A 24,832-nucleotide genomic window follows, 5' to 3' on the forward strand; every position below is an offset into this window, starting at 1 on the left:
GTGGATGAGAACCCCCGGCTACCACAGCCCCATGGCCCAGAGAAGGAGGTCTCTTTTCCACCACCTGCTTTGCCCAAGCTGGAAAAGCACCGGGTGCCATCCAGATCCTCCCCGCTCCCCTGGCAGGTTGGGGGGGGGTAATGCCACCACAAGTCACAGCAGCTCAGAGAACAGACTGAGGAGATTGATTCAGCTCTAAACACATCCTTCCCCTTACCTCCTGCCATGGCAGGATTGATCCCCGCGCTACATGAAAAGCATGTGCTCACTTGTTGGCCTGGAGACCTGCCAACAAAGCATTTTAAGAGCAGTCCTGGAGCGCAGATCCTACAAGGAGACAGCTTTCTGCTTGGGAATGCTGCACACACACAGCACCAGACATGAATAATTCAGCTCCATTAGGTGCCGAGACCTCTACAATCCGCATCTAGGGGCTGGGATGGAGCCAAGCATATTAAGAGACAAACCTGAAAGTTCACTTTGGAGCTGCAAACACACCTAGAGAAAGCTATTCAAACACAAGAGCTCACCTTCGAAAGGGAGCCAGGAAACCGCACGAGCCCGCGGCTCTTTGTGCTAAAGCATGTGCAGGATGCTGGGCACTGAACCCGCCGAGCCCGCGCCGCCCCAGCCTTTCCTGCCGGGTACTGCAGGCCAAGAAACCAAAGTGGGGCAGGACTGAACGCCCAAGGGCAACGAGCTGCACAAGAAAGCTCTTCTGGCAGCAAGCAGCCCACACGCAGGGAGCCTGTCTCATACCCATGTGCTCCAGCCTGCAGCGCTCCAGGATCAGCCTCTGGTGGCTTCCAGACACGACCGACTGCAATTTTCACCCTGATTAACTTTCAGGAATGCCCGCAAGAAGGAGCGGCAAAGACGATGCGGGGGGGGGGGGGGATCTCCAGGATGCAGCATTTCCTCTGGCGGGGCACAAGGCAGGGAGCAGAGGGTTTCAGCAAGATGCTCTGGAGCAACCGTGGAGGTTCCCCGGGGAGGCAAAGGCTGCTGAGGCAGAGACCCATGGAAGAGCTGCGGGCCCCCACCACTTGCCGAGACCCCGAAGGGCTCCCCATGAGCCGTGGCACGAGGGGCTGCAGCAGCGGGGCCCGGCCCCCAACCTGCTGCCTCCGCACCACATCCCTTTGTGTTTCCTTTTCCGACTGGAGCAGCTCGGGGCGGGGGGGCCGCGCTGCTGCTCCCGCTCCCCGCTCCCCGCTCCCCGCTCAGCTCCTACCGCCGCATTTATAATCCCCCAGCTGGGCTTGTTTGGGTTGGATTTTTGTTAAGTAACTCCCATGTCTTTTCTGCAGATTTCTTTTTAAGATGTTCCTCTCTTTCCCCGCCCCCTCTCTCCAGAGATGGGGGAGAGAAAAGAGAGATGTTGAATGCGAGCCAGCTGGCACACACGGGAGGAGACGGAGAAATCTGCACAAAGGAGCTTCCTCACTCACTTGCTGCTTTCAGCTCCAGAAATCGCACAGGGGAGGAGGGTTTGCTCTACCCCATACATCAGTCAAGCCGTTAGCAGACAAAGGAGATTTACCATGGCACCCTCCAGAACTGCCACCCAACGGGGGCAGGATCCCCCCGCCGCCTCCGCCCGGCGGGAGGCCGAGCTGTTGCAAAACACGCAGAGGCGCAGGGCTTCCAAACAAGCTGTTCCGTGTGGAATCCAGCGAGACGTGAATGGAGGAGCCGCGCTCCCGCCCCCCGCTCGCACAAGATGCCGGGAGGACTCCGGTGGCTGCCGGGCCCGAGCAGGACGGCGCCGGCATGCTGCCAGAGGGAGACGCCTGAGCCCCATTTGAATAAAATGGAGCCACCCGGCTTTTTTTAATATGGAGGTGCACCCCGCCAAGACTACAGCTTCCAGCATGCACCGCGGCCCGAGCGCGGCCCCGCGCCGCTGACTTGGGCCGGGACTCCCAAGTTTCCATAGGCCGGGCCTTGGGCCTTGACACTGGCGCTGAACCTGAGGCAGGGCAGCGCCGGAGCCGTGAGTCATTTGTTGGCATTCCTGGGAACAGTGCAGGCATTCCACAAGCAGGACAGACGAGGTCACTGGAAGAGGCTGGGGAGGGACCAGCAGGATCCAGCCTGACCAGGTCGAAGGAGGTGATCCTGCCCCTCTACTCCGCTCTCATGGGACCCCACTTGGAGCAGCGTGTGCAGTTGTGGTGTCAACATAAGGACATGGAGCTGTTGGATGCAGCTCAGATCAAAACTCAATCTTACGTCTACCCCCATGTGCTCATGCCCTTCAAACACAATCTTTACAGCAACACCCAGCAAACCATGGCACACAAGGTTCACCAAACGTGTAGAATGCAAGATGAGAGCGGATCTCAGCCCAGCTGTGTCTGAGGAATATGCTTCACCAGATTAGCTGACACTCTGTGCTTGCTTCTTACTGACACTTTCACCTTGATACCAAAGGCATTGAGAAACTCATTCTACACCTGAAAACCCAATGTTCTTGAACACAGCTTGACAGCAAACCTGTCCTCGCCAGAACCCCTCACTTCCCTCAACATCCAAACACATCACTGACACACAAGGCTCACAAAAATGGGGAAAACAAAAAGGAAGAAACATTTCAGGCCTTCCTTTATATCACAAAATGTGGAAAATTGGAACAAGTTCCTCTTTAATCCTCCCAACACTCTTGGAAGTGTCATCACCAAAGTCCCAGTTTTTCATTTGTTCATGCCTCAGGAGCCCCCAGTTCTTCAGGTTTACAATGATTTGATTGTGAAGCCTCTCAACCCTTGCAGTTTTTCAAGCTCCAGCCTCTGTACTGAATAAAGCACGGCTCCGTTTCCTCTGCCGGAACACCGAGTCCAGAGCTCCAGATTTCAAGAAAACTCACGGCCATGACACTGAAGGGCAGGGTCCTCAGCTCAAGCAGGAGGACCATCAACACCTACAGACCTACAGGAAGGCACCACACTTCATTCCGTTCCCAAGAAGGACAGAAGGCAAATGTCACCTCAGCACATTGCCTACTGGAGTTACTTCTCCAGCAGGAAGCTGAGCAAGCACCACCATTACACACAAGCGCCAACATAGGTGTCAACACGACTCAAGCCACAGAACGTAGAGCAGACCAGCTTGGAAGGAACCCTGAAAGGTCACCTGGTCCAGCCATCCGTGGGAAAGGGAGCCCAGGTGAGATCATCCACCATCCTGAACAGTGACACCTTGAAAACCTCCAGCACTCTGCCGTGCCCCTGAGGAGGCTGCTCCAGTGAATGGTTGGTCTCACCATAAAACATTTCCTTCTTACATTGAGATGAAACTGCTCTCAGGGCAACTTGTATCCGCTGCCCCCTGACTGGGGGCTCCTTGTGAAGAGAGAGCCTTCACACTCTTTGTAGCTGCCCTCTAAGCCCAGCAGCTTGCCTGCGTGCACAGCCCTTCCCCAGAGAGCTCACACACCTCCTGCCAAGCAGGACACAGGTCTGCAGGAGCACTGAGCAGAGCCAGGCTTGACGAGTGTTGCGCCAGCTCTTCATTAGAGCTCTCACAGCACTGTCCTGTAGGAGGCACGACCCCTTCCCAGGTCTCTCTGCTGCAGAGATGAGCAGAGAGCAGCAAGGCTCAGGCTTGGCTGTTCCTGTGAACACTGGCTCATGCAAAACCAGGTAGAATTCTTGCAGCAAGCATGACCTCAGAGACTTCAAAACCTCTGACAGCTGAAAACAGCCAAGAGTCTTCTCAGCAACCCCAGCACTCAGATCTACCTCTGTAAGCACAAACTGGTACCCAGCACTCTGAGAAAGAGGAACTGAAAACCCCACATGCATGGGAGAAAAAGCATTCAGTGGGTAAAATAGCAGAGCCAGCTTCCTTCCTGCAAGCCTCGCTCTCAGATCTATCCTGAGTAAGGGAATCCCAACAGTGCTTCACCCCTCACCGTTGTGCATGCACACTGGAACACACCACCATGCAATTGCCACGCCCAGACGTGCATGTGATGGTTTAACAGTAACACAGCCTCATCTTCACCCAAAACCTGCATCCCCACTCGCCCTGTGACCCCCAAGTGCCACCCTGCGGCACACAGCACCCAGTGGGTGCCACGGGAGCGGGGAGGCACCACCACAGGGTTTGGCTGTTGAAGGCTGACACACAGACCGCTGGAGGCTGCATGGTGGCAAGGCAGAAGCAACCCTGTGAGCGATAACCAGCCACGATTCAAGCACTGCAGGCAAGTCCAAGCCAGACGAGCTGGTGTGATACGGCTCAGGGCACGCGCTGCCGGCACCACCAGACATGGCCCCAGTGCTCCCCTACCAACACAGAGCCCATTCCTGTTGAACCCAGCCAGGCATGCTGCTGCTGCTGGCTGCTGCCAAAAATAACATTAAATACTCCAAATGGGACAGCTGAGGAAATCAGTTTGGCACCGAGCTCTGCATCACGATGCTTCCCATAGGGACAAACCCGGGGGCTGACGGTCCCTCGAGCAGAGCTGGCTTCCACCAGGGAAGTGGAGCAGCCGTGCAATTTAAAAACCAGTCTGGTTACACACTTGCAGAAGTGAACTGATTTATGAGGGACTTAAAGATATCTGAATTGGTGGCCTGTCCTCACACCCAATCTAGAAGGGTGTACAGAATATGTAAAAATAACCAAAAAAGGCTTACAAATTCCAGATAAAGCCCCGTGCAGGCTGGAAGATTGCCAGCAGCCTGAGAGAGTCAGCAGTGGGAGGAAGCAGCAAGATGGATGTGACCAGGAAAGATCCCTGAAGCATCAGTCACGGAGACAGGAAGAAAGAAGAGCTGGCGAAGACCAACAACAACCAACAGGCATAAATAACTGCTGGAGTAAGTGCCGGAAACAAGGAGCTCGCCCTTTCCCCCTGTGTCCAGCACCATCAGCGGGGCTGCACAAAGACACCCGCACTCTTGGCAGCAGCCTCAGCTCCTGGCATTGGTGGGAGCAGGCACCGAGAAGGCACCTTGGGCCCAGCCATGTGTATGTACACTTCTCTTACAGGGCTTTAGAGGTGGAGAGGCTTCATCCCTCAGTCCTGCGGCAGTCCCAGTCCCAAGTTGGGGCTTTCCCATTTGCAGTCACACATGCTTCCAATGAGGATCACACTCCATGGCAGTACAGGAAAGGAAGAGCATCGGCTGCATTGGCAGATGCAGGGAGGCTCTGTGGTAAAGTCAGTGTCTCGGTTCTGCCTTCTTCATCCAAAGGAAGAGCAATGCCCAGTTGAGCAGCGTCCTCCCAGCCACAGCCCTCCCTCAGCAGCAGAGGGGTACACAGCAGATGCTCACTTGCTCCCAAGGAAGGGAGAGCTGCTGGGATTTGTTTTCTTTTAGAAGAGCACGCAGGCAGCCTTGGCCACTTCCCAGGCTTCAGGAGAGGACAAGCATCTCTCCACAGCTCAAGAAATGAAGGATCCGCCACTTCACCTATTAATGCCTTTAATTCCCTTCATTCAATAACCAATTAGGGCACCTTGGCTACATGAGCAGAGGCCTGATTTGCAGCAGAATGAAGACTGTAGATGCTGCTGTAATCTCTCTTGCTGTCAAACCATCAGCCTGGGAACACTTGGGGGAAAACCCAACCAGGCTGCGAAGTAAAGGAGGAGAGGAGGCGTACACAGACAGGGACAAATGCAAGCAGAGCGAGTGCCATGCCAAGTAATCCCTCTTTTTTTATTTCCTGGGAGGGATAATAAATAGGTGTATTTCACAGATTAATAAAGCACATTTGCAGAGCTATGATATACATCAGAAAGTTGCTAATTCACGCTAATGACCCATTGCAAATTGCTGAATTTTGTGAATTAGCCAGCATGGAAAGGAATACAATAAACCCTGCAAGAACCATGCATCAAAGTGTACAGGGCTGCTTTTGGTGGTCATAGCTCACTTTTAATTACTTGTGGCAATAGGTACAGGGAAAGGCACAGATTAGACATGAAACCCATAAAAAAATACACAGGAAATCTTTAGGATAAGGAACTTCACCATGGCATCAGCTAGTAAGTCTCTGGGGAAGGAGCAGGGATTCTCCTGGAGATTACCAAGACTCTACCCCTTCAGTTGAGCTCAGGGTGGTTAACATTGGCTAAGTCATTCCACACCTCATTTTCACTCCTTTAAGAGCTGCAAAGCTGGCTCCCCGAGCCACTCTTTCTCCTGCTGCAGAAGCACCTCAAGAACAATTTGGCCTGGCAAATTCATCAAAAACATTCCCAAATTTGTTAAAAACATTTACTGATAACATTTTGCTATCACAAAATTGGTGCAGCCACACAAAGAGATGAGACACCATACGGGAGGCAGCGCTGTACACAGGTACCATCCTTCCGGCCCTCAGGAGAGTGGCCGAGGAGGCCACAAACAGCACAGAGGGAAAACGCAGTGCCACAAACCCCTCCTGCATCCACAACATGCTTGGGAAAAGCAGCGTAAAGGGACAACATTATCTTCCCTTTTCCTTTCTTTTTTCATGCTATAAACATGGAAATGATTTGTAGAAGTTGAGCATTTAACGTTTAACTACAAAATATCAAGATTCTCCTGAAATCATCCTTATTCATGCACAAAAAAGGACTCACATCCTTTCATACCCTCTCTCCACACACCCCCCTCGCACAACATCTGAGCTGACGCTTAAGCAGCTACGTCAGTAATTTCTGTGCATGTGAAGGACACTCAGCTGCAGCAAAAGCAAAGCAACCTCTTGGTTTCATCTCAAAACCTGATTTTTCACCAAAACCCAGAAGGAAAATAGGTACTTCCTTTAGAGAAATTATATAATTCAAAAAACACAAATTACAGAAGCAGCTAGAGCCACAGAGCAAGTTTCCCAGACAGGCAGCCATTCCCTCATTTCTTTACTGTAGGACTGTGAGAGAAACACATCACACCACACGGCACTGATCCTCCAGGAGCAGCAGGAAGAAGCACTTTCAATGTAATTGTGTGGCAAAAGCAGCCGCATCCCAGTGGGATTTTTCATTTTTCCCTTCCCTAAAAGCAAGCAGCACCCTGTCCCTTTCTGAGCCAACCCGGCCGCAAGCAGCCCAGCTGCTGTGGGGTGGCCAAAGCCCCAGCTCAGTAGCCCTGTGTGGCCACCAATGAGCTCCCAGGGCAGCCACGAGCTCTGAGCCGGCTCACCTTTGCACCCTTGATCTTACAGAGCCCTTCACACCCACATGAGCTCCTCAACATACCCCTGACACCCCAAAACGCAGCTGGAGTCAGGCACTCCCATGCAATGGCATCATCCTCTCTCCGGCCTCTACCCCCACAGCAGAAGCATCCAAATGGTGACCTTCCTCAACAAGTGGCCAAAGTCCATGGGGAAGGGACCAGCTCTGCCCATACCCAGAGCCCAACACACCTGAGCTGTGCCCATGAGCAGCAGAAGAGGCACCATGGGAGAGCTGTGGACAGCCCAGGCCACCTCCAGGTGCTTCAGGGACTTTGGTGCTTCTCAGAACATCTCTCCACAACCACAGTCAGCTGCCAAGAAATACGGGGCAGGTTTGGGAACAGACCTGTGACGCTCACGGCCAGCCTAGAGGCTGGGAAACACGGGTCCATACCCTGCAGCAAGCCTGCAAAGATCAACACAGATCTCCTTCTGAATTTAGTGGGAAACCACCCCATCTCCTGCAGACTACCCAAGGCCGACCTGCTTGCTGTGTTGCCTGTGTACAAGTGACCGAGCACAGTTAAACTGTCACCAGCCCCTGGCAAGGCCACCTGCAGCTTCACCTCCTTTCGGTGGGGAGCCGGCATGTGACGGCAGGTCCTTGGCCCTGGCTGGGGAAACAGCCAGAAGCACCAGTGTCAGCACTCAAAGGGCAGAGCTGCGCTCGCCCGCTGCCACACATCCCCAGAAGAGCATACCTGGGACCAGAAATACCGTCTTATTTACATAATACTCCAGATAAAGGGGACAAAGAGGCTTATTGCATTACATCTGGGGCTGGTATTGCATCAGTGCCCACAGGCCCTAATCCGAATGGGAGCCCTGCCACACAGGGTGCAGCAGGATGGCAGCGAGGCACATCCCTGCTTCCGGCCCACCCAAGGTCAAGAGCCCATCTCCCTCCACAAGCAAGCAGGGAAAGATCCCTTTTTAGGCAGCACACACACAGGAGATACCAAGTAAACCACAGTGTCAGGCGTGACATTCAGTTCTGGTCCCCAACCACCTTTCCATCATGGCTGAGCCCCAGGAATACAATCCACAGGTCTCCAGCCTCCGCCACGGCATGGACACGGCTCATGGACATCAACTTTGTCTCAGTGGAAGTGCTAGAAAGATGAGGCAGCTTCTGGGTTTAATTGATGCAATTCAAATTAAAAAGATACTGTAAATATAATCTGGAGGCAAATTTGGATTCTCAATTCAAACATGGCCCGGTTCTCAAAGAGAATAAACCAGATGAAGCCAACCCTGGTCCTTTCTTCTTGTTCATCCATAATACAGACATACAAGCTGTTAGGGGGCTCCAAGACAGTGGGCGAACCCCTCACCCGCCTGTACACTTTGCAAGCCCTTTCCTCCTGAAAAAGGCATGTTTTCAGCTGGCCTAATGATTTAGAGGAAAGCAGCTCTGGAGGTGGCAGCAGCAGATGCCATGCCTGTGTTGTCCTGCGAGTCGGGTGCAGCGAGCACGAGAGGACTTTGCAACCTTGCAACTGCAGGGGAGGAGATGATTTGCGGCTGGCACATGGTCCGCGGCACGGGGCTGCAGATGGATGAAAGCCCCTTGTTCATAGCAGCTTCCCCCCCCCCCAACACAACTAACATCGTTTTGGGCACACACAGAGGACACCTTGGGGGATAACACCCGTACGGAGACCCCTCGGCACACACACGTACGCAGCAGCCCCTCCAGCTGACGAGCAGCCTAATGGCGACTTGCACACACAACACACAGACCCTCCGCTGGAAACCGAGCCCAAGCACCCGGCTTGGAGACAGAAGAGAAAAGCAGCCCCGTGCCCTGGCCATACTCAATTACGGATCATTACAACTTGCCTGATAATTCATTTCCTCTGGTGGCTCAAACTGGCTCCCAGCCCCTGTCCTGAACACAAGGCCAATTTAGGTGAAACATTAAATCCTTGTCCTTTTGCACCACTGAGACAGCCGCGCTCCCAGTGCTGTGCACATCGCCCTTCCTCAGCAAGCTCTACCCCACGGGAGAGAAGAAACCCTTGCTGGCTGAACGAGGGCATAAAAAGGCAAAGATTTTCATTTCGAGACTGAAACAGCTTCGCAAGAATAAATTATAAATTATTTCTGGTCAAGAGCTAATCAATAAAATACGCTGAGTGGATTTTTCGAGCGCCGTGCATGTGCGGTCGTGTACTGCCAACAAAGGGCTAGAAATGTGCAGCATAATCCCATGCTGGAGTCATTGCACAAAACGTGGAAATTGGTTTTCCTGAGGATGTCCAGGCAAGGAAAGCAGCGAGCCCCCGCCATGCCGGAGCCCGAAAGCCTGCCCCGATGCCGGCATCCTCAATTCTTCTGGAGTGGGGGGAAAAAAGGGCCTGTGAGCTCTTCAGTGTGCGCCACACAACCGTGCGTGTCTCACACCTCCCTGAGGGCAGGAGCCTTCCCGGGAAGGGGGAAAAAGGAAAGGGGAAATAAAAGAGGGCTGCCGGGAGATGGAGGGGAGCCAAGTCTCACAGACCAGACCTGAACCTGTGACCTTCCCCGTGTACACAACGGGCGGGAGAGCCCCGGGCAGGAGCAGCGTCCTCGCCTCTCCTTTCACCCGCAGCCTTTATGGGACGCCTCGGCCACGTTGTCACTGCCGGTGTCACCCCGGGACCGGCCCCACGGCCCGGCCCTCAGGGGGCTCCAAGCGCGGCCGCGCGGGGACACCGTCGCAAAGGGGCCCCAACGGGCCCTCTCCAAAGAGGGGCTGGAGCCGGAGCAGCTCTGCCCTCAGTGGCTGCCCCAGAGCGCGCACGGGCAGCTCGGCCCCACTTAAACCCCTCTGGGGAATGTAATCCTCCCTGATCTGTGCCCAGCACACCCCGCGAGGGGCTGCGCTCCCCCCGCTGGCACCCCAGGTCCCTCAAGTCCCCTTCACAGCGACAACGGGTCAGAGGGGGGAGACCCCCCCCATTCCCCACCCCAACCCCGACTCCCACCTCAAAACCTGCCGCGGCGGTGACTCCACACACGGGGACCCCCCCTCACTCACTGCAGTTTCGAGGGATCCGCGAAGCCCCCCAAGCCCCAGGGGCGGTGGGACCCGCGGGGACCCAGCCCGAACCCCCGCAGCTGGGAGCACCCGCACAGTGACCCCGCATCACACCGCCCGGCGGGGGGCACACGGCCCAGCCGGCCCGTGGTGCCTCGGCACCCTGCGCCCCTGGGGGGGGCCGGACCCCACCGGCCCCGACACGCGAGGGTTTCTGTGCCCGACGGCCACGGAGCTGGACAGGCCACACACCCCCGTCCGGTGGCCACGGAAGGACGTCCCCGGCCGCGGGAGGGGGCCCACACCGGGCGGGGGAGCGCGGTGGGGGGGGGGGGGGGGGGAGGCGGGTCCCAGCACCAACGGCCGCGGGGAAGGCCCCAACGGTCACCGGGAGGGGGAACCCGGGCCGCAACTGCTGCGGGGGGCGGCGACCCCGGCACAACGGTCACGGGGGGGCGGGCCGGGCCCAACGGCCGCGGGGGATCCTGAACCGACGCCTCCCACACACACACCCGGCCGGGGCGCCTCGGGGCCGGGCCGGGCCGGACTCGCACTCACCCGGCTCCGCTCCCGTCCCGGGCGGCCCTAAGTGTCCTCCATGAGGCCGCCTGGCCGCTCCTCCGCTCCGCCGGCACTAAGGGCCGGCCGCCGCGGCCGCCATGCCACCCGCGCCTGTGGGCCGCGCCGCGCCGCGCAGGCCGCGCCGGGGTCCGCCTGCCGGGCGGGGCGGCAGGGGTGGCAGGGGCGGGCGCTCGGCTCCGCTCGTAACCGCTCGGGTCTGCTCGGCTTCTCTCGGCTCCGCCCGCCCGCCCGCCAGGCTTCGCTCGGCTCGGCTCGGCCCGGCTCCTTTCGGCTCCGTTCGGCTCCACCCGGCGGGACGCGGTACCCGAAGCCGGGACCCGACCGGCAGTCGGACCGGGGGCGGTGCGGGCGCAACGCAAAACCCGGAAGGTGGAGCGTGGAGCAGCGAGGGCGCAGAGCACCGCCCCCGGCGGGACAGAAAACCTGGCGCGGAATAGCCCGGACAAAGAGGGCGCCAGGGCCCGGCGGCCGCTGCCGGAAAACGCGGAGACCGGATCTGGGCCGGGGCTCTGGACCAGCGGGCAAAGCCCGGAGCGGAGTATTTGCCTCTGAGGAGCTGGAGCTCCGTGTCACCCCGGAAAGGACGGGGGAGGGGTGTCACCCTTTTGGGGGTGTTTTAGGATCCGTTGCCCCGCACGGGCCCGCCACGGCTCTGCTCTCCCCGGGCCATCGGCGCTGGTTCCGCTCCCTGAGCTGGCACCGAACCGCTCAGGCTGGGTTTGGATACCCCAGAGGGGTGTGGGGGGTACAGCTCCGAGGGAGGGGGTAGGAGGGGGTCACCCCAAAACCCTGCGACATCTTGCGCCACGCAGACCCCCAAACAAGGCCAACACAAGGGCTGAAGCCGCAGTGGAGGGGGTGGAAAGTCCTGAAGGGCTGGGCTTGGGTGCCATGAGCCTGTGGCAGCCCTGGGGGGCTGGGGAAGGAGAGGGGAGCCAGGAGTCATTTAAAGCAGTGGGAGAGGGATGAGGAGAGCATTCACTTTGCCTGAAAGAGATGAAGAGAAATAATTCCTTGTCACAATGAAGAGAATAAACTGGCCGCACACAGCAAAAAACCCACACTGATGGGGTGGGCGAATGCCCTGATAAATAGAGTTTGCTGGGTGTTAGGTGTGATGGGCATCACACGAACCCCTCTCTCCCCTTGTCCCATGGAGATGGGACATGGTCCCACTCTGTCATGGCTTGTCTGATGGTGCTGTTCTGCTGGGATAGGGTGCAGGAGGTGGAAACACCGTGACTGCAGTACATGGATCCCAGCCCCGGTGCTGAGCACAGCCTCCCTTGGTGTCCCAAGCTTCTTGCTCACCCCAGGTCATGTGGGTTAGACATCAGTGATGCTCTGAGGAAGACATTGGCCCCCACATAACTGGATGCTTCTTCTCTGTGCCTGGAAGAGCATCTCCCCCACCTTGGTCCTAAAAGTGCTGCCTTCAGGCTGGCTCCTCCAGCAGAGATGCTCCAGGGAGCTGCCAGCCACTCAGCAAAGCAACCTCAGTGTCCTGCCTCTCCCACCCAGCCACCAAGTCCTCTCCTGCCTCCTTGTCCCCACAGCACCAGGAGCCGGGATGCTGCCCCAAGGCCTCCCGCCCTCTCCAGCTCCGCTTGGGCACTGCAACCAATGCTTCACTTCTCCATGAAGCACGTCGCTGGGAAAGCCAACACGGATTCACCAGAGCACACTGTGTGACAAACCTCATCACCCCCTGAGATGCAGTAACTCCTCGGCTGGCCCAGGGCAAGCGGTGGACACTGTCTGGATTTCTCCCAGGCTTTTGATCCCATTTCCCACAGCCTTCTCCTAGAGAAACTGATGTGTTACAGTCTAGACAAGTGGTGTGTGCAGTGGGTGGGCAACAGGCTGATGGCACCTGGTGGTGAAGAGCTCCTTCTCCACCTGGGGCCTGTCATCAGTGGGGTCCCTCAGGGATCAATATTGGGCCCAGCGCTGTTCAGTGTCTTCATAAATGATCTGGAAAGTGGGATCAAGTGTACCCACACTGAGTGGGAAGTGGCCACTTTGGCAGAGAGGCACCCTGCAGGGTGACCTGGATGAGCTGGAAGCATGGGCTGTTGAGAACATTGTGGAGTTCAACAAGGACAAGTGCCAGGACTTGTGCCTGAGAACACACTCCAGGAGTGTGGCACAGGCTGGGATCTGCCAGGCTGGGAGCAGCTGCAGCAAAGAAAACCAACAGGATGTTGGGGAACATCAACAAAGGCATCACCTTGTTCATAAAGGTGGTGTTGTCCCACTGCTCTCTGCTTGTCAGGACACAAAGATGATCCAAGGAAAGGCTGAGAGAGCTGGGCTTGTCCAGCCGGGAGAAGAGAACGCTCAGGGGAGACCCCCACGTTCCAACGAAGAGACTCCCTTTTTACCAGGAGTCCCATGGAGAAGACAAGGGGTGATGGGCACAAGTTCCTCCTGGGGAGATTCCAACTGGACGCAAGAGGGTTCCCATTTTTCACAATGAGAACAACCAGCCACTGGAATAATCTCCCCAGGGAGGTGGTGGATTCCCAGCACTGGGCAATTTTAAGATTGGGCTGGACAGGGTGCTGGGACATCTAGTCTAGGTCATGCTTTACCCTAGAGAGGTTGGTGCAGATGATCCTTGAGGCCCCTTCCGACCTGGCATTCCATGATTCTGTGATGTCCCTTGCTCTCAAGGCACATCCACTCAAGAGAGGAGCACCTCCATGATCCAAGAAGAGTGCAGGGAAGTCAACAGGAGACCCAGCACAGCTGACTGGGGCAATACTGAGGGGACAGGGCCAGGCTGGTGGATGGGGGAAAGCAGCCAGAGGAGGAAAGCAGCAGCCCAAGCCCATCTCCCTCTGCCACGCTAAACAGCAGCTCCCATACCAGAACCCCTTCACCAAGCCCGGGCAGCTCCAAGCAGAGACACCCACGAGGGTTTTCCAAACAAGGAATGCCATGGGTGGGTGTTGAATCCAGATCCAGCACCTCCAGCACCTCCAAGATCCCACAGGCAGCAGGAGCCAGCAGGCAACTCCCAGGGCAAACAGCAGCACTTATGGCAGCTCCAGGGGCACAGCATCCAGGGGCACAGGCAACTGGCATGAAGGCTCCGCAGCCTCCTACCTCTCCTCTCTGATGGAGCAGCAATGGGAACTGAGGCAGAGGCCTGGCACAGCCTGCAACCAGTACCCACCAGTGGAGCTGGTGGCCCTGCTCTGCTCCCTGTGTGTACCCAGGCCAGAGGAGGAGGGATTGCTCTGTCCCATCCGGAGCAGGGCTGGATCCGGGGAATGAGGAGGAGGACATAGACCACGGTGAGGCAGAGCCTGGAGCAACCGGGCACGAAAAGCTCTCAGCCCAGTGGACACAAATGCAGAATGAGCACAGAGAACATGGGGAGATGCTGAACGTGAAGGATTAAAGGAGAAATGAATCTCACAGGAAAGAGGGACATTTTGGGAAGGAGGCGTTGCCAAAGCCAGCATGGAGCTGCCTACTGCTGTGAGCTCCCCTCACCAGTCCCGGGATCTGGTCCTTGCAGGAGACCTGGAGATGCCAGAGCCTGATTGAATCCCACCCTGCCAAGCTCCGTCTCCCACCCACCCTTGTCCTCAGCCCACGAGGACTCTGTGGGAAGCACAAGGCTGTTGAGGAAGAGCTGGGTGAAAACATCTCTTTTAATGCTTTTGGAATACAGTGCATAAAGCAATACCTAAAAGCACTCTGAGATCAGTCTTGCACCTGCTTCCAGGAGTCGAGGAGCATCCTGGCACCCTCCAGATGCTGGCTGGGAATGAGGCACTGCTCTGGGCAGCTCAGCCTGTCGCCTTCTGCTTCATTAACCCCTTCTTTGCTCCCTGATGGATCTTTGCATCCAGCTTCCCTGTGAAGAGGGGATTAAAAAAAAAGAAACCCACAAACCCTCATCACTCTTTATTTGTAAATGCCATTTGCAATGCAGATCAGCTGGAGGCACCGAGGGCTCCTAGTTAGTGTGTTCCTGTCACATCCAATTATCCTGCTTGAGGAGCCAGGCGTTCCCAGCCGCCGCGGCCTCCCTCTGCAGGCGAGACACCGGGGAGCCGGGGGCAAGCGTGGCCGCCTTGGGAAGAGGGAACTGCAGCAGGGAACATCCAGCACTCGCCTGCCACTACCAGCGGGGAAGGCAACCCCTTTGCTTGCCCACAGGATGCGTGTCGACACGTCTGAAGGAGAGGCAGACTGTCAAGCACCATGTCAGGGATGTGCTGCTCTGTGGTGTGGCAGCAAGCTGGGCCCGGGGATGGATGATAAACCCTCAGCTTGGGGATGCTGATGCCGTGTGGCACACGCTGTGCTGCCAAGCACCGGGTTGGTGGCTGGCAAGGCCACCAGCTGGGAGGGCCGTGCTGCCTTTGCCACCGGGCAGCACCCTGGGGAGCCCAGGTGCTCCAGTGGGAGCCAGAGGAAACTCTGCTTGCCCTCATCCTTCACAGCCCTTGGGGCTTCACTGCCAGCTCTGCTTTCCCACCTGGGGGAGGAGGACACCAGAACATGGGATGTGAGCAGCTCCTGAGGAAGAAGCCAAAAGCCAGGCACGGTGAGCAAGGCAGGAGGGTGATGCGCTGCCTTAGAGGAGCATCCCCATCCCCTCTCCCTGCCCATAAAAAAGCAAGGATGCTCCTGCTCTCGCAGGCAAAGCTCCCTGCTCCAGAAAGGAGAGAAGAAAGGGAAGATGACCTTAAGTGAGGCACCACGGCAAAAAGCCAGCCTCCTGGAGATACTCTACCATCAGGCAGCGCCTGTCACCTCCTCTAATGCCATGTTTCTCTGGGAACTTCCCTGCGTCTTCCCACCCTCCAAATGGCAGCCTTGTCCCATCTCTCCCTGTAGCTGGGAGCAGGGACAGGGCTCCAAAGCACTGCAGAAGCTGGCAATAAAAACTGCAGAGCCCATTCTGAGTTGGGAAGGGCAGCCCCAGTCCCTGGGGAGCATCCCCTGCATCCCTTGGGAGGGACGCAGGGGTCCAATAGGGTCACACCATGAGGAGAGGAGGCAAAGGGATGAAGGACATGGACAGACATAGTAGGTTCCAGTGAAATCCCAGAGATGTGGATGGAGCCGGAGGTGGCAGCACATTACCCAGGTCCCGTGCACCACCCCTTTCAGGAATCAAGCCTCCTGTTGCCCCGCAGGGGAAGCACAGCACATGGACTCCCTGGAAGAGCTGTGTTGTAGCAACACAGCTACAGCACACAGCAGATCTCATCTCTGGTGGTCTCAAGATCCACCAGGCTCCAAACCAGTTCTGCTTTGGCCACTGCACCAAAACCTGCCGGTAAATGCTTGTGTGCCATAAGAAGCAGGTGCTTGTCCAGGGAAACTGGCTCCAAACCATCACCTTCCCCTGAACCCAACTCCCACCAGGTCAACACAACCTCCCCCAAACCAGTCCTCCTCCTTCAGCTCGAGCTCTGGGCCAGCCTTGCTCCTGTCTCAGCTCGAGAGGGAAGTTCAGTGCAGCCAAACCGTAACGCATGCAAAGCATAAAACACGAGCAAGGGTTTGCAAGTCACTGTGCCACAGACCCACAAATGGATCCGGTCGGAACTGGGGACAGGAGCCAGATGCTGCCAATGCCTTGGTGCAGCGGGTGCCAACCTGCAGCCTGTGCAGGACACAAAAGGCTGCTGCAAGACTCTTCCACCATCACAAGTGAGAAACTGAAGACTGAGGCCAAGCAAAAGAGTGAAATGGGGCATTCCCTGGAGCGTGAGCTCTGGGAGATGAGCACCCAGCAAGGAGCTGGCACAGCCAGACTGTCGGGAAGCGCGTGTTGGACCCACACATCGCCAAGCCATGGGGCTGTTGGCAGGTGAAAGGCAGGGAGTTCACACTCGCTCCATGCTCTGGTCCCGTCCCCCCCCCACCACTGTGTCACCTCCAGGGTTCACAGGCTTTGTATTTAACATGCCTGCCTCTTCCTCCTGCACCCCAAAAGTGATCAGGAGGCTCCTGTGCGCGACCAGGCGGTGAACATAAAACCCCACACAGGAACCTTTAGGAAAAGGCTCAAGTCAAGGCAGCAGCCCCAGGGTCCCCTTCTCTCAGTCACTGAGTTGAGGACTCTCACCTTGCACTATGACACATCCCCGCGCCCGCTCCTCCAGCCGCCAGCTGCTGCAGGGAGGTTTCAGAGCAACGCACGAGGGAGGCTTCAGGGAAGCCTTGCCTGGACCCAAGGACATCTCCCACAAGAACCATCACTGAGCTGTGTCCTCACACACTGAAGCGAAGCAGGGTTGTGTCTGGGTGAGCAGTGCTCCCAGATGCAACACAAACACAATGCCCATCCCTTCCACACAAACAATAACCCTGGCAGCATAAAATCAAGCTATGTTCCCCTTTTTTCCCATCCCTGGGCTGTTAGAAACAACTAATTTGCAACAGAGAAGCATTCGGATGTCATCATGGCAAGGCCCATGCTGTTATCTGGCAAGGAAAACCACTCTGGCTCGGCTTCCCAACAAGACAAACTGGCATTTTGTCATGGCTTGAGCCAGGCTTCAAGGAGACCGGGGCAGCCGGCATGCCCAGGTGGGGACCTGAGCCAGCACCTTCCCCCTGCTCTGCTTCCAGCTTGCAGAATTAAGCTTTTGACTGTCATGGATGTAATGCCAGCTCCTATTAAAGCAGTGCCTTACCCCAGCGAAAGGTCAAAGGCTGCCCTGCTCCTTCCCTAGGCTGTCACAAACATCACCCAGACGGATGATGTCCCCTCTGGGAGCTGAACGGGCAACTCCACCGTCTCCCCCGCCGCTGCTCTCGTGACAGCTCCTGTTGGGATGGAGGGCAGGAAAGGCAGGGCCGGCAGCAGGAGCGGGCACAGCACAGCACAGCCCAGCCGGCTTCCTTCCCGGCTGTTAGACTGATCCTTCTCCAAGCAGGAAAGTGTCACCACACAAAGGAGACGGTGTGACAGATGGGGAGGGGACCGGCAGCACCTGCACCCGGCGAGGCAGACGCGCAGAGCCCTGCGCTCACCCCATGCAGCAGCTTCCCCTCCAGCGGCTGCTGGCAGCTCTGCTCCCAGCCACAGCCCCGGGAGGCAGATGTGGGTGGCAGTGAAGGGGCTTGAGAGAGTCTGTCCAAGAGCACGGAGATTCAGCCAAGAGAAGGGAAGGATGCAGCGGCTGCTCCAGCAACAGCGATGGGTCTGTTCCACCGCAGCAAAGGCATCTGCATCCTAAATAACCTGCCTGCTCATGGGTGCTGGGGAGGACCTGTCCCTGGGGGAGGACGGTGCCACGAGCAAGATCCAAGCACTACAGCTCACCAGCATCATTACTGCCATTGTCTGAACCCACCTCACAAGTGTGGGTATGAAAGGCAGGAGAGAAACCGAACCACTTCGCCCTGCTCATACCCAGGCAGAGACCAAAGCCATGGTAGAATGGGGCTTCTCTAAGTGGAGAGGGCAAAAACCTCCTCAAACCCAACAGAAAAAGCCCTTCAAAAACCCTTATTAACTGGTCCTGAGAAACCCAGCAGCTCCTGCACCACTGGGTAACTACTCCCAGAGAAACTCACTGCAAAAGAGAGAGAAAACCAGTTGTGGGCTTTGCTAAACAACAGCCAAGACTCTTTGTGCTTATGCTGCTTTTAGCCCCTCAAATAAAATCTTCACACCCCCTGAAAGCACGCATGGTGCCTTCCCCAGGCTGTGTGCTGGGGAGGCCGATCCTCAGGCCGGAGTTGACTGCAGCTCCCCCGCTGCCGCATCCCTCCTCCATCCTATGGCAGCGGGCAGGAGCACCGGCAGCATGCAGAGGGGCTGGTGCCTCATAAAGGGGACCATAACGGTGCTGGCAAGCAGCATGCGGACAGATGCCGTGGCGCTTCCCTGCGCGCCCTGCCAGGACAGCCCATCCTGCCGGATGGACAGCATCCAGCTGGCCCTGCAGCTCCTGCTGCTTCCAGCCCTCACCGCCCTCATGGGCAAGAGGGTAACTCTGAACCACAGGCAAGAAGCAAGCACCCGAGCATTGCTGCACCAGCGCATATCCCAACCCAGGCTGATGCCAGGAGCAGCCCGGCGGCTCTTTGCCTCCCAAGTGTTTGCAGGGGCAGGAAGAGGCTTGTATTTGGAAGGAAGCAACATCTGGGGAAAAGGGAGACGAAGACAAAAAAAACTATTACAGACGTATTCGAGTCATTAAACAAACACCTACAGATCAAAGAGCACAGGGCAAAGGTTGCGAACTCATCTGGCAAAGGCAAGCAGAGGTGGTGATGAGAGCAGGCCAAGGGGGGCATCTGTGGAAACTTTACTACTTACAGATTTTGGGTTTTCCTTTGATGGGAAACTTCACAACCATCTCCTGGGGATTCGTGCAGATAAAGACAAATGGAGACCCGGACTCCTGGCTCAGATCCGGATACTGTGAAACACAGACACACACACGCACAGAACAGAGTCAGGCGGCTGCTGCGGTGCAAAAAGAGCTCGGTGGTCAGGAGCAGGGAAGTTGGCAAGAGGGGGATTATACCTGGGCTGTAGCAGCTCAGACTAAACCAGTTCAGTAACTTCTAACGAAAATAAAACCAACAGTTCCAGGTTTGGGTTTTAATCAGCAAGCTCCTCACTACGCCTCTTCTCACTGCGCCTCTGCCAGATCTTGCTCCCTTTCCAGACCTGTTCCCAAAGCCACTTCCCTGTGTGCTTCCCAACCCTCCTCAGCCCCCTTTATCACTGATCTGTGCTTCACTGCCTTAAAGGTGCGGCTTCTTACTGGGCTTCAGCTCATCTAAAGCGTGGGGTGTCAACAGAGAGGCAGTCAGGGCCCTGCCCTCCCAAGCTTGCCTGCTCACTGCCTGCTTCACGCTGGGACAAGCATGGGACCCACTCTGAGCATGACGCACTCCCAGATTCAGCTGGCTGGGGATGTGGATACCCCTGTTCAACCCCAGCCGGTCACCAGCACCTCAAACACAACAGCTTGGCAAACCCAAAGAGGTGATGGCCACCTCTTCTACTGAAGCAGCTGTTGCACCTACAGATACATCCCCCTCTTTTCCCCTGGAAGCTCAGTCCAAACACAAAGGCTTTGAGACTTGGAGAGCACACACTGTCCTGTGGTGTGTGGGACATGCAGCCCTGGAGATTTGGCTGCATCTAAAGACCAAGCAATAGAAAACACTTGCAACTCGCCAAGGTGATGGCTTGGAGAAGCTGGCTGCTCCCGTGCAGGGCTGGCTCTGTGCTCAGAGACTACGGAGAGATTTCGCTGCAGTGAAGACATGGGGGAGTTTTATAGGAAGAGCATAAACAGATTGTTTCTCTCATTAACCATGGGGGTAAAAAGAAGGAAACCACTCAGCGAGGGAAGTGCACCCAAGCCCTGTCTGGATGCAGCTCAGCCTCACTGGTGTTCAGAAGTGGAATGCAAAACAGCAATAGAAAACGTATGCACCAGCCACCACTGGGATTCTCCATTAGCTGCAGCCCTCACACTGACAGCACAGAGGCGAGGGCATGCCACAGAGGTGCTGCAGCCCAGGAAACACTGTTCCAGCAGACCGCAGGAGCCGTTTTCCTTCCATGGGAAAACTGCCCCCTATTTCCTTTTGCTCCCCTGCCTTCCTCAAGCAGATCCGTCAAGGCTGCTGTAGGGGACAGGATGCCAGACCAGATGGAGCAGCGTGTCCTGGCAAATCCCCCATTTGTTACTAACAAATGACTCCGAGGCTGAGTGTTTGAAAAGCTCTCACCAACCTGCCAAGATAAGTTTGGATTTGCCCTGGAACAGCTGGGCACGGAGAGGGAAGCAGGGAGCGACCCGCTCTCCCTGCGCTGTAGCAGTGTTTGGCAGCGTTGCCAGCGGTTAGGGGAGATTTACAGAAGCCTGACACTGGGATTGGATCAAGCAGGGAAAGCACTTCCAGGCCCTCTCATTTTACAACAGCACGTAAGAGCTGTTCACTGAGCAAGAGAGAGATGTACGTGCCCTTAGCTGCTCTGTACAATGCCCACGCCAGGGAGCATCACCCGCAGCTGCCCTGCTGTACCCATCTAGGCTTGGGCAGGCTTCTTCCTCTCTTTTCAATGAGCCACGCTACTTGACTTGCTTCCACTGCTCCACATCAGTGCCAAGGATTTTCATTTCCCATCTGCAGGGAAGGAGGATCTTGGAAGGATAGAAAGAGCCAATGTGAATATCCCCAGCCAACCCCTGGTGAGTGCGAAACGCTGGCGCCACTTCATCGCTCTCAGCGTCACACGGGTGCCTGGTGGCCTCTCCAGAGCCAGAGGACCTGACACAGCCAGCAGCTCCCGCACCAACACAGGCTCCAAAGGTCACACCACACCTCGTGGGGCACAATCCACCATCCAAACCTGGTTACAGAGATGGTCCATCCCTGTTCTACCACATGTGGTTCAGACAGTGGCTTCTTCAGCCAGGACGTGTTTGGGACCAGAGGTCTCGCTGCCTGAGTCCAGCTGCTTCCCAAATGTCCCCAGCCACCACCTCCTAGGTGGATGTGGACAATCACCATGTGCCTCTGACACACCTGACAGCCAGCTCTACACCCTGGCATCAGCAGTGAGAGACAGCCAGGGTGGTTTCTCCACTGACAGCTTTCATCCGAAACCAGGATCAAACCTTCAGCTCCAAAAGCTTCCAGCTCAGCTGTATCCCAAGGCCGAGGCGTATGTCACAGCTGCAACTTGGGTCTGCACTGCCACGCCACAGCCTTTCATCTCTGCTCCCAGGGTACATCTCTGTGCCCTGTGTGTGCCAAATCCCTCCGTGTCCTGCATTTTAAAGGCTTCGGTCCTTCCTCTGGCATCTCACTCGCAGGAGGCAGGGAAGGAGACCCCAGTCCAGCTGCTGCATTTAAGGCTTCCTATTGTAACCACCCCGGAAACCTCTTACCCATCCTGGTGAACAGCAAAAGCAGAATATTGCTGCCTGCTGGAGCTGAGGAAAAGCTGCAACCCTTTCCTCTGCCTACAGACGAGATACTCCCAGATGGAGAAGATGAGGCTGAGCTCCCACAAGATGCTGAGCCCCAAGATGCTGAGCCAAGCTAATGGGCTAATGGGCTCCCTCTTACTCCAGTCCCTTTCCACAAATCAATTAAACTCATTTATCCTGCAGAAATGTAGGGACCTTTTGGGTAAAGTCAGTTTTCTGGTGGATTAATAGGCTGAACTGCTCAAAAAAGGGTCTCATCACCAGGAGCAAAAGCACAGCCATAGTTAAGGTGCTTAGAAATCACCTCCATGACCTAGAGGTCACCGCTAGTATTTCCTCCCCAGAATCTCTCCCTGTTGCTATTTAGCCCCCTAAACAGTGCTTGCTCTCAGTGCCACACATGATTGCCATGAGCAATGTCACCTGTAGACACCTACTGACTCATCTGACGTATCTATAGTGTCATGTCTGGTCACCAGCCACACCACAACAGGCAGTGTGGCTGAACCGCAGCACTCCTCCACCTCTTTGGCTCTTTCTGCAGCTTAGCTCAGCACTAGGACATCGGTGCCTACCTGCTCTATGCCAAAGATGCCTCTCCTACTGGCAGCCACTGAGCTGACTTTGACACTGGCACAGGGTGCCCAGAGAAGCTGTGGCTGCCCCATCCCTGGCAGTGTTCAAGGCCAGGTTGGACACAGGGGCTTGGAGCAAGCTGCTTCAGTGGAAGGGGTCCCTGCCTGTGGCAGGGGTTGGAGCTGGAGGAGCTCTAAGGTCCCTTCAACCCAAACCAGTCTGGGATTCTGATTCTATGACTTACTCAGCAGAGACACTGCCACCAAGACACCAAGCACATTTGCCTCTGTTACCTTTCTGAAGGCCACTCAAGTGTCTAACAAGTAAAAAGCTCATTTCTCAATGCTTCTGCTGAGAGGTTGGTTGAGTCACTCTACGATCTGCAACGCAGTAAGTTTAGAAGACAGAGAACAAATTTACTGCCAACTCCTACACCCCACAGAGAGCACCCACTGCCCATCATCACTTCAGCAAACCTGAGACTTGTAGTAGAAGCCCAAAAGCCACATCTAGTGTGCCACAGAGTGAAGACAGAGCAGATCCCCAGTAAAGAGGACCTGCAACAGCAGGGTTTTAAATCAGAGGTCAACTTAGAAGGAAAGCAAGAGCCAAGGGCTAAACCCAGCCAGAAGTCCAATAGGGGATGTTCCTTCTTCATCCCAACAGCACTCATCGTTACAATCTTGAGAGTGTAAACAACAGAGGTGTCAGTACTACAGGCTTTGACATTGCCTTCACCAGGAAGCAACTCAGTATTTAGAAGAAGGTGGCTAAAAAGGCTCTTTACACCAAATATAGTCCAGAGGCCAGCTTGTCCTTCAAGGAGAACACCCACCCTCCTCCAATCCTGCAGATGAGCAGGAAAGCTCAAAAGAGAGGGATTATGCAATGTAACTGTGGTGTAAAAGAAATGATTCAGCCTCTTTTCAGACCTTCTGCCACCTCGTAGCGGGCTTGTGACAGGCAGTTGGGAGGACGATGGGCTCCGTGGGCTGCCAACAGCCGGCACAGCTCACCAACTGCTGCTCCAGCCCACTGCCTCACACAGTGGAAAAACCCCACGTACGTACTCCCTGCACCGGCACCAGCACCGGTACCACGCGTCCTGCTCAGCCCATGGCTGCAACCGCACCAACCGGGCTTCCATTTGCTGCTAACAAACAGGTCTGTAAGATCCCGGCTGCAAAGAGATTAACAGAGAATAAAAGATAACTCAAACCCAAAGCAGATCTCAAGGCAGCTGAATGCACACAGAAAGAGCTCGAGGTTAAATGGCAAAGGGAGCTGAGTGCTGTGCTCCTCTGCAAACCAGCCACCACATTCACCCTCTCGCTGGCGCGGTGCTTTGAACATGTATTAAAAGAGGCTATCAGATGTCCCCAAGAGCCGCCCCAATCAAGCTGCAAGCAGTGATAATTGCTAATGAATGTTCCCTCCACTTTGTTTTCACCATCCCTCGTCTCCAATCCCCAGCTCATCGCCACCAGAAATAGCAGCAGGGCTGCCAGCCTCCTCACTCCCCAGCCCACAGCAAAAGAGCAAAGGAGGGGACAAGCCAGCTTGGAGCCACGGAGCCAGGAACCCACCTTCTCTGACATTTGAGAGAAACAGAAAATCCTGCTCTTTTTTTTCCCTCCCTCCAATCTGTCGAAGTAAATCTTTTTGTCGTGATTTGGGTACAGCCTGCAGTGGGGTACAGGGGCCATGTGGTGTTCAGGACCCTCAGCTCATCCCAATTCCATCTCAGCACAGGGAAAAACAAAACACGGAAAAGGACTGTCTCAAAGCCCTTGAGTTCTTCACCCCTCCCCAGTAAGCTGCACTTGCTTGAACCCAAGTGGTGTGCACTGAAGGCAGGGGCATAAAAGGACCCAAAGGCAAACATGCCATGGGGGGAGCCAAACCATCACTAACGGGATGAGCTCTGCTCCGGAGCATCCAAGAAAGGAACAAAGGCACTGCGTGCACCGGAGCGGCAGCCCCGCACAGCACAAAGCCAAATGCTCCCCGGTAGCTTTGCTACCCACCTTTCAAGAGCATCTTTTGCTCTCATTAAGGCCTCCAGACACAAAAGGAGACAAGCAAAGGCGGTGCAAGAGACCGAATGGTACCACTGGGTGGGAACAGCCCTGGCATTTTACACATGCTGGCCTCAGAGCCCTGCAATGCAGCCTGAGCTCCCCTCCGCTCTCCTTGCCTACGGAGCCAAGCGCGCTAGCGCACGTTCCCGGCGCGCATCCCGGTGAGCCGGAGCACTGAGCAGAACTGCACGCTGGAACCTGTAGTCCTTCAGCGGGTGCCTGCCGTCCTCTCCATCTTGCAGCTGCTGAGGGGTGGCCCCGGGGCACTAGCACCGAGCAGCAAGGAGGTGTTTGAGTTGTTCTGCAAGGTTAATAATGGAAAGGGTTGAATCATTTTCCTGGCGTGCCTCCTTGGTGAACAACAGGGGAAATACAGCTGCTCTGCCAGGCAGCGCAGGGCCAAGACACCAGCTCCAGCCTTCATTTCCCTGCTGCTCTCC

The 24,832-nt window shown here is 56.1% G+C and overlaps 2 protein-coding genes across 7 annotated transcripts in view; both read right to left on the reverse strand.

Moving 5' to 3' along the window:
• ZNF609 (zinc finger protein 609) overlaps positions 1-10,928 on the reverse strand; it is a 67,721-nt gene extending 56,793 nt beyond the window's left edge. For 3 of the 4 annotated variants that reach the window (XM_061349865.1, XM_061349864.1, XM_061349866.1), the window contains exon 1: positions 10,766-10,926. The gene's annotated coding sequence lies outside the window, so the exon portion shown is untranslated. Of the gene's footprint in view, positions 1-10,765 lie in introns of all 4 variants that reach the window. The other variant, XM_061349867.1, reaches the window with a different exon arrangement.
• Positions 10,929-14,436: 3,508 nt separating this feature from the next.
• Positions 14,437-24,832, reverse strand: part of TRIP4 (thyroid hormone receptor interactor 4) — a 30,348-nt gene continuing 19,952 nt past the window's right edge. The window contains exons 12-13 of one of the 3 annotated variants that reach the window (XM_061349868.1): positions 19,095-19,197; positions 14,437-14,660 (exon numbers count right to left, since the gene is read on the reverse strand). In XM_061349868.1, the coding sequence (XP_061205852.1) occupies positions 14,593-14,660; positions 19,095-19,197 (171 nt within the window). In that variant the 3' untranslated portion in view covers positions 14,437-14,592. Of the gene's footprint in view, positions 14,661-19,088; positions 19,198-21,328; positions 21,699-24,832 lie in introns of those variants that run through there. The other 2 variants (XR_009724948.1, XM_061349869.1) reach the window with 2 other exon arrangements.

The sequence above is a fragment of the Neopsephotus bourkii genome, unplaced genomic scaffold (genome assembly GCF_033783945.1).
Source record: "Neopsephotus bourkii isolate Nb327-2 ecotype Australia unplaced genomic scaffold, CSIRO-AGI_Nbou_v1 NB_463, whole genome shotgun sequence".
NCBI lineage: Eukaryota > Metazoa > Chordata > Aves > Psittaciformes > Psittacidae > Neopsephotus > Neopsephotus bourkii.